Source organism: Solanum verrucosum, unplaced genomic scaffold, assembly GCF_900185275.1.
Source record: "Solanum verrucosum unplaced genomic scaffold, falcon-dt-bn FXZP01000910.1, whole genome shotgun sequence".
NCBI lineage: Eukaryota > Viridiplantae > Streptophyta > Magnoliopsida > Solanales > Solanaceae > Solanum > Solanum verrucosum.
In genome coordinates this window covers 14,262-23,577 of record NW_026019938.1, presented here as the reverse complement: position 1 = coordinate 23,577, position 9,316 = coordinate 14,262, and the positions used below count along the sequence as shown (strand labels likewise).

Here is a 9,316-nt window from a genome sequence, read left to right as displayed (position 1 = left end):
AGGTCTCCAATTCGAATCTCTTTAAGTATGAAATTAGGAAACATCAAATTTAATCGAATTCTAATGTGAATACCGAAAAACCAAATGGAAATAAAAAATTAAATCACATATTGGAATGGACTTGCTTCACGATAAAGCGACTAGGATTTTGACAAATGTGACTTGTTTGAGTTATCGTTTTAGATTTTGTTTCTATTGTTAAAAGTTGTGTATACATAGCAATTGGGACTCTTTCTAGACAACCTTTTATATATATATATAAAATATTTTATCTTACAAGTGAAACATTAGACAACTGTCTAACATGCTCAATAATTTATATAATAAATAATAAAATTAGAAGTAGATCTAACGTTTTCTCATGAGATTTTCAATTAACTTCCAAAAACACAAAACCCGCAACATTCAGATTCCTGAAATGGGCCAATTCAAATTGAAACAGGCCCGATTGATTTGGGTTCTGGGAGCTTGCTCGAGTTAATTTAGCTGGACCTGTAAAATGGGTCTTCTTTCTTGTTTGGGTCATCATTTGCTTTTTAGTACTTAGTAGTTAGTAGGATTTATTGAAAATAATATCTTTATTTCACAAAATAAGGGTAAAATTAATGTACACGTTAGTTTTTTTAATTTCGATTTATGAGATTACACTAAATATATTATTGTTATTGTTGGGAAATTGGGATTAAGTATTGAGTAGTACAAGGTTAATTAGTGAATCAAAATTTTCAAAAACGGTACCATGCCCATAGGAAGTTAAACAACAAGAGTCACTCTTGGTAGTCGATTAGAATTATTCAAATATTTATAATGTAGAAATTAGTTATGGGAGAATCATATACTCCTTATTTTATATGAGTATTAATTATGCAGTGATTAGTTATTACCTTCTATCATGCATAATTTATAGGAGTCGTTTGGTATGACATATAAGATATAATAATTTCAAGAATAAAGTGTAGGACTATTTTATAATGTGTTTGGTTTGAGGTATTAGGTAGTCATGACATTACTTATTCCACCATTTATACCTTAGTTATCGAATAAGTTATTTCATATATATGATGAAATAACTTATTTCAGGATAACTTATTTCCAACCAAACGATTTCATAATATATTAGTTGTGAGCATTTTTAAATTACAAATCAAATACTATTTTAATTTTATCTCTTTACTAGCAACCGAACACAATATTACTTATACATAACTTAATACTAACATAACTCACCCCGAACGAGCTACCTAACACTCCCAAATGTACAGGTGCCCCACCACAAAAGATGAGGACGCTCACATTTTATCATTCCCCATAAATAAATTTAATCACCGGCGAGTGAGACACAAGCCAAAATAACAGCAGATTGCAGAGACCAAAATCCCATCGCGTATACTAAACGCTCCTTGACATCGCGTGAGTACTTTCCTCTTCTTTTTCACGCCTTTTAATTTCTATTTCCCACCTTTAAACACTGCTCAAAAAAGTACTCAACACAAAACACTCACTAAGAACACACAGTTCACACACACTCTTAAACTGAAGTGAAAAGCCCTAAATCGAAGCTTTAAGAAATGGCGGAAGGCAGAGGATCTTCCCTTGTTCATCTGCTAGTAATTGTACTGAGCTTAATCGCTTTCGGATTCGCCATTGCCGCCGAACGTCGCCGGAGCACTGTAATCACTTCTCCTCTTTCATCTACTCTATCTACTGCTTTTGCCTTTTTTTGTGTGTATATATGTAGCTCATGAGTGTAAATTGAGCTTAAACTTAGTTAGATCCAGCGCGAATTTGTGTATATTGTGTAATTGTGTTGTGCTATTGAATGATTGCTTTTTTAAGATCTGAAATTGCTGCATTTATTAACTCTTATAGTTAATTCGTTTGGTGTAAGTGTTATTTATGTTGATTGTTGGCCGTAGTGTAATGGAATATGTAGTTATAGTTAAAGGTAGACGATAAGTGTTATTTATCGGTTTGGTTAATGAATATATGTTCATTATAGAGTTGGTGTTAAAAGTGTGTGACTATCTTATCTAAAGCTTAAGCTGTTAGAGAGAACATACTTTTATTAGTTAATTGTATTCTCAACTTAAAACTGTGTTGTGGATAGCCATTGGTGAAAACTTGTAGGATTTGAAAATGAGAAAAGATTTACGGCAATTATCCATTACACAAATTTACAGAACGTAATTAACGTGTGGTTAAACTTCTTAGATCAAGATACTAGTGTATGATGGAGAAATGATTCCAGTCTGTGAGAAGTTTGAAGAAATGATTGAACACCAATAAACTTGTTATTTGTGACACTGTTATTGCTAACTGAGTCAGAGCCCAGAGGATCGTGTTTCATAGCAGCTATGTTCTGTTGAAATGGATCATCAATGCCTATGGATAGTAGAAAAATAGATGATTTGTACTACTTAAAGATTCTTTTGAGTCGAGGGTCTATTAGAAACAACTTCTCTACCTCCACAAGGTAGATGTAAGGTTTGTGTACATCTTACCCTCCCCAAACCGTACGTGTGAGATTACATTGGTACATTGTTGTACTATTTAAAGATTTTTCAGTTTATTTGGAATGATTCAGATTGTCCTTTGGTTGTGCTTCATTACTGAATTATGTCTTATTGAAATGTTTGTTCTGTTTTATCTGATGGAAGTGTGAGATCCTTCTCATACAAGTGAACTTGGTTTCCAGGTCAATTGAGTTAATCCAACATCAAAACCATAACGTTCTGACACTGGATATGCACCAGGATAACTAATTTTTAGATCGAAGGATAGTGTGTTTTCACATGCCTCAAGCATCACCATTTTCATGATCTTTCTCTCCATCAATCTTAAGGATATTTCATCCCCACCAAATAATGAAATATTAGGCTAATCCTCCTAGGATTCAACAAGCCTCCCTCTACAAATAGAGGGGAACAGGAATATCAAAATTTAAATACACAAACAAACATGTCCAGTAAAGAAAAAGAAGAGAAGGAACAAGCAAGATTTTGTAGGGAATAATAATCACTGGAGACAAATTATTAGGTTAAAGAGTGTGTGATTATAGAGTCGATTCACACACTCTCTCTGGCCTAATCAGTATCCCCTGCAAATTTTTATTTGTTCCATTCTTTTCTCTACCGGACTTGTTTGTTTGTATAAATTTTGATGTTCCCTCTTGTAGAAAAGGCTTATTGAATCCTAGAGGATATGCTGAATTATTTCATTATCTGGTGGGGCAAAATGTTATTAAGGAAATTCGTTTTCATACGCCTCGAGCATTGGACCATTTTCTTGATCTTCCTCTCCAACAGAATGAACTTTTATATTCATCCAAATTACTCATCCTACTGCTGACACTTGTAAAATGCATCTATGAAATGTAAAGAAGAACTCTTATTGCCCACGAAATAAATCACTTGAAGCTCTTCTTCATTTTCTATTTTCCTTTATCTCATTTCATTCTTTCGAATTGCTTTGAGTTATAATCAGAACTAAGAATTATTAGCAGCTATAGTCCCTAATCTGTATGGACTTATGGATGGTGAATGTTTACTTTTTTAAAGAACTTTTCACCTTATGTCCAACTTAGATAAATCACTTGTGTTTAAGAACTTCTACCTAGTATAATGATGGGGCACTTGATTTATACTCTACTATTGAGTACATCTGTTAATATAATTCCTATATGTCCTTTACTAAGAAATTGTTTCTATCCCCGTCAACAGCATTTCTCTTTGGCTATCGATTAAAATAAGAAAGTGAAGTAAACAGAAACTTACCAAACACTCCCACCAGAGAAATAAACAGGAAATGGCGGCAATTGTTCAGATGAGGAGTTGCAGTGGGGAGAAATATTGTGAGTTGTCTCAGTGAGTCTAGAGGGATGAAGTGATCATAACTCTAATATTCCTTTTCCTTAGGTTGGTTTTGCATTCTCATAAGTCATCGCAGCAGTTGCATAAATCCTGCTTTTTTCATTATCTCAAGTGCTCGCAGTTGTTGCATGATTCCATGCATTTTTTGTGGTAGTTAGCAGTATGATGCAATAGGATAGAGTTTGCTTAAAATGTTGTGCTTTTTAAACATAGGGGTTGGGGACTAGAGTGCTGTCACCAGAATGTGGCAGATAAGAAAAAGGGAGTACCAGTGATGCAGCTGCAGTTAAAGAGTTTCTGTAGCATGTGAATAGTTAATTCAAGAGTCATGATGTTTCTTTAGTCTTATATCTCTAATCAGGAAAGATATTAATGGAGGTTAAGATTTACCCTTTTGATTTTAAAAAAACCAAGGATGGAGGTTGAGATTTACCCCCAAGAATAATTATCTATTTGATAGGATTAATGACTTTGAACTTTCATTGAACTTTCATCTGATGTTGAGGATCACTATAAGCAGGGATAACTTCTGTACTATATATAATGCAAGGGAAACCCTTATTATGAAGCCAAAGGGTTCAATTTTTATTCACAGTCTATACTGTCATAATGAGTTTCAATTTAACTATCTGTAAAACATGAATCAGTATCATTGCAAACAGAAGTACAATCACATTCTGTCAGCTGGATGATAAAATAATAATGTGGAAGTCGGTTGAGACCCTACAATTTTGAGTTGGGGGAAATGAATTTGGAAGAAATTCCCTTTTTTTTTCCTCACTGGAGACTTGGAACAAAAGTTCCTGTGGGATGTGTCCCTTTTCCAGCTTGCCTGAGATGTATGGAATGATTACTTGTATTGAATTGTCTAGCACATGAGTCTATTAAGTTGTGATAAGAATATTCAGATATGTGAAAAGCTAACACTCTCTGTTTCTTGCTCATTTATAATGAAGACATTGGATGTATCACTTTTGAGTAGACTTCTGAACCTTCTGTTATTAAAGCAGAAAGGGAAAAAAAGATGGATGATGCCTCTCAAGGAATTATTTTGTAAAAGTGAATTGAAAATAACAATTAACCAAGGGTGTTTTGGAAATTATATGAGCTGAAAGATGTTGAATGAATAAGTGAGTTTATGAACACAGCTTTTGATGACTGTGAATCCATCTATAATATTGCAGCTCATTATATGACACTTGAAGGTGTTGCAATTGCTCAAGGCAAAAAAGGAAACAAGAGATGAGAAGGTGTTAAATCCCAATAGATTTCTTGGTTCAAAATTAGGAATGGTAGACTGATGTCTAGTCTAGTTGTCTTGCTATCCATGGAAAAAAATATATTAAACTTGGTAATTGTATGAAAAAACTTCTCAAGGGGCTGCAAGTTGGATGAAATAGAGCAGTGACGAGAAAACTCCGATAAAGCAATCAAACTTTGCAGCCAATTGATTTAGAAGATTAGGCACTGAGACAGGCTGTTATGGCAGTCTCTGATTAGACTGACTTAAACTACTAATCAACTTTGTGATTTGTACCTTGCTCATTAGCTGTATAATTTGGTTCCTTTTGACAGGGTACTCTGCATGATGATACTATTACCAATCGTACATATTGTGTTTACACCTCAGACGTTGCCACTGGATATGGAGTAGGTGCTTTCTTGTTTCTTCTTTCAGGTGAGGCATTGCTTATGGGAGTGACAAAATGCATGTGCTTCGGAAGACCTTTATCTCCTGGTTCAAATCGTGCATGGACCATTATATACTTCGTATCATCATGGTGCGAGTCTCATCATTACACTTCTTTACCACATTTATTTATGTAGAAGTAAAAGTCCCATATGAACTACATTTTTATGGTAATCCAGTCAACAATCAGCATCAAACTATCTTCTGCTGGCATATATAGATGTGCATAATTCTGTCCTCTGACATGTTATTATATTTTGAAAGCAAATCAGATCACATGTTTGTTATTCTGGAAAAGAAGTTCCATTTATCTAAACGTTGTCTCAATTTAGAATGCTCCATGGTGTATGATCATTAAACATTTGCACTCTTCACATTGTCTTTGCTCCTTGTACACTAATTTGTTATCAAGTTATTGCAATCATTTCTTAATATTAATGCTAAGATACCCTTCGAACTTCATTTTGGGAGTGATCCACATGATCTATAAGCAGCATCCTGAGATTTTACTTTTTTTCTGTTACTACACCGCGACGACATCTTAAAAGGATTCATCCTACGATATACTAAACATTTATATCTGCAGGCTGACATTCCTGGTTTGCTGAGGCATGTGTTGTTGCTGGAGCAAAGCAAAAATGCATACCACACCAAGTATCGTGATATGCTCTTAGCAGAAAACTTCTCTTGCGAAACGCTAAGGAAAGGTGTCTTTGTTGCTGGAGCAGTCTTTATCGTTGCAAACATGATCCTTAATGTGTATTTCTACATGTATTTCACGAAGGCTACTACTCAGCCAGCTCACAAGACAAATCGTACTAGCTCAAATATCGGGATGGCTGGTTATGCATAGATTTTGCAGAAGAAACATTAGCTAGGCTCTATATTACCTACATCATTGACACTTTGGTTGTATAATGTACTACATATAAGTTTGTCTATTATATTAAATCTGTTTTTTTTTACCGTTCTGTTGTTGGGTATTTGCTAGTGATCGATTAGATAGATAAATAGAAAAACTTGTATTATTTGGGTGAAGAAAAATAAACTTCCCCTTTTGTGGCAAAGGTAGTGTGGAATCTGCATGCACTTGACTGTTACAACAACATACTCAATGTAGTCCCACAAGTTAAGTTTGGGGAGGTTAAGATGTACACATATTTTACGCTTATTTTTGTGACGTAGAAATGTTGTTACTAATAGACCCTGGACTCAAACAGGAGGTGATTGAAGCAAATTTGCACGAAAAATATGACGATAAATGAAGCAATCGATAAAATATAACATGGACTTTTCTACAAATTAAGTCATTTGTGTATTGTGATTAAAGAAAAAGAGTATATTATATAAAAATAAAATATATGAGAAAGACTATTGTCTTAACACAAAAAAAGCATACAAGGATGAAATTCAAGTACGATATTGCAGCAGTGAATATTCATGAAAAGATATTTAATGCGTCTAAAAATTAGGAGGCAAGCAGAGGGAGAAATAGACGTATTTTGTTAGGTAAAGACATATTAGAATGGATGACTTAGAGGTAAAATTGACGAGACAAATCATTATGGCAGAAGGAGGTAGAACGGTGGGATAAAGGGAGTGGGGCGATTATGGTTTTAAAAATTATTCTCTGCAAGACAAATTCTTTTTCGACTCCACCTATTATTGATTTAGACGTTGAGGTAAGACAAGTCTTCCGAAATTAAAATCCCTACAAATGGTACTTAAACTAGTCTTATTCAACTAGAAACATGAAAAGACATACTAGTTTATCCTAGTTAAAGTAACAGTGGAAATTAACTTTGATGATTCAAACTTCACCTATGCATGTCTAAAATTTGAGACTACCAAGTCTTAACTTAAACCAAACATCAAATATACAAATTTTTCAACTTTATTCTCGTATGTCTGAAGTTTATTATAAATCAACTAACAATAACAATATATTTAGTGTAGTTCCAAAATGAAGTCTAAAATAAATTGTACGTATACCTTATTTTTATCTTAGAGGTAAAAGGGCTCCAATAAACTTTTGGCTCAAGAAATTATCGCAAATCAACTGAACTTGTAAAAAAATATTTTTGACTTTCCATCATTTCTATATCTTTCTTTTTTTCTTCTTCTTTTTTTCATTTTTTTTTTTGCGTGTTCTCATTCGTGTATTAGATTTATGAGGAATGGGAGAGGAGGTTGTAAATGTCGTGCAGGGGGGAGGATGTGGTGGGTCTTAGACAACAAGGACAACATTCATAAAGAAAAGGACTACTATGAACATGAATTCCCTTTATGAACACAGTCTGTCATGACAATGAAATTATCAAATCGTGCACACAAACTTAGCTTGATTTGATTTTTTTTTCTATTCAGTGTTCGGTACTCATTTTTAGGGGCCGAGTTCACAATTGAGGACATGTATTTGGTTGAATCAGTAGCTTTGATCCAAAGTTTGTATTATACTTTGAATCACGGGACAAACTGTTTTGACACTTTCGTTTAATTTGTATCACCTTTTAAATTTTCTTACAAATACTAGATATAGGACCCCGTGCCAGCACGGGGCCCAATATATATATTTTTTTATTTTAATTTATGTCATATTATGGAATTTGAGAAGTTATTGAAATTTTTATATGATTTTAAAATATTTTAAATTTTTAGCTATTGTGATTTGTAGTACTTTTTTTTAACATAATTTTGAAAAAATATTTATTACTCTGTTTGTTCTAATTTATGTGGCACACGCAGAATTTCAAATATTAACATTTTTTATATGTCTCTTTAATATATTAAGTTGTTAATTATTGTATTTTATTGTACATTTTGAACCTAATTTTTTAATAATATATGTTATTTGCCATGTCCCAATTTATGTGGCATTAATTGATAGATTTGTTGGAGTCGAGAGATTTATTTTGTTAATTATTGTAATTTATAGTTTTTTTTTCCGTCAATTTCAAACAATATATGTTGTTAATTGATAGAATACTTTTAATGTAATTTTTTTAAAAAAATATGTGTGACTCTCCATGTCCCAATTTATGTGGCACATGTAAAGTTTTGACAATTAACCAAAATTTTAATACATTTAAAAAAATATTTTTAAGTCGTTAAATTTTAAGTAATAAGTAATTTAAATTGTTGTATTATTTATTACAATTTATAATACTTTTAAAGTAGTTAAATATTGTACTATTTATTATGATTTATAACACTTTTTTTTAAAATTTATGTCATATTATGGAATTTGAGAAGTTATTGAAATTTTTATATGATTTTAAAAATATTTTAAATTGTTAGCTATTGTGATTTGTAGTACTTTTTTTAACATAATTTTGAAAATAATATTTATTAATCTATTTGTTCTAATTTATGTGGCAGATGCAGAATTTCAAATATTAACCCTTTTTTATATGTCTCTTTAATATATTAAGTTGTTAATTATTGTATTTTATAGTACATTTTGAACCTAATTTTTTAATAATATATGTTATTTGCCATGTCCCAATTTATGTGGCATTAATTGATAGATTTGTTGGAGTCGAGAGATTTATTTTGTTAATTATTGTAATTTATAATTTGTTTTTCGTCAATTTCGTCGACTATTTTTTTTATTAATTATTGTAATTTATTGTTTCTTTTTCGTCAATTTCAAACAATATATGTTTATCATATAATCCATTTTATGTGGTACCAATAGAATTTAGAGAGTCAATTAAATTTTGTATATAAGTTTTAAATAATTAAGCTGTTAATTATT

The 9,316-nt window shown here is 32.0% G+C and overlaps 1 protein-coding gene across 1 annotated transcript; it reads left to right on the top strand.

Moving 5' to 3' along the window:
• The first annotated feature begins 1,470 nt into the window (after positions 1 to 1,470).
• LOC125839011 (uncharacterized) lies at positions 1,471 to 6,523 on the top strand. Its single transcript, XM_049518010.1, is given in 5 exon segments — positions 1,471 to 1,670; positions 5,445 to 5,650; positions 6,146 to 6,161; positions 6,163 to 6,189; positions 6,191 to 6,523. Coding segments are annotated over 5 exon segments (573 nt in total). The 5' UTR covers positions 1,471 to 1,568; the 3' UTR covers positions 6,413 to 6,523.
• The last annotated feature ends 2,793 nt before the right edge of the window (positions 6,524 to 9,316 follow it).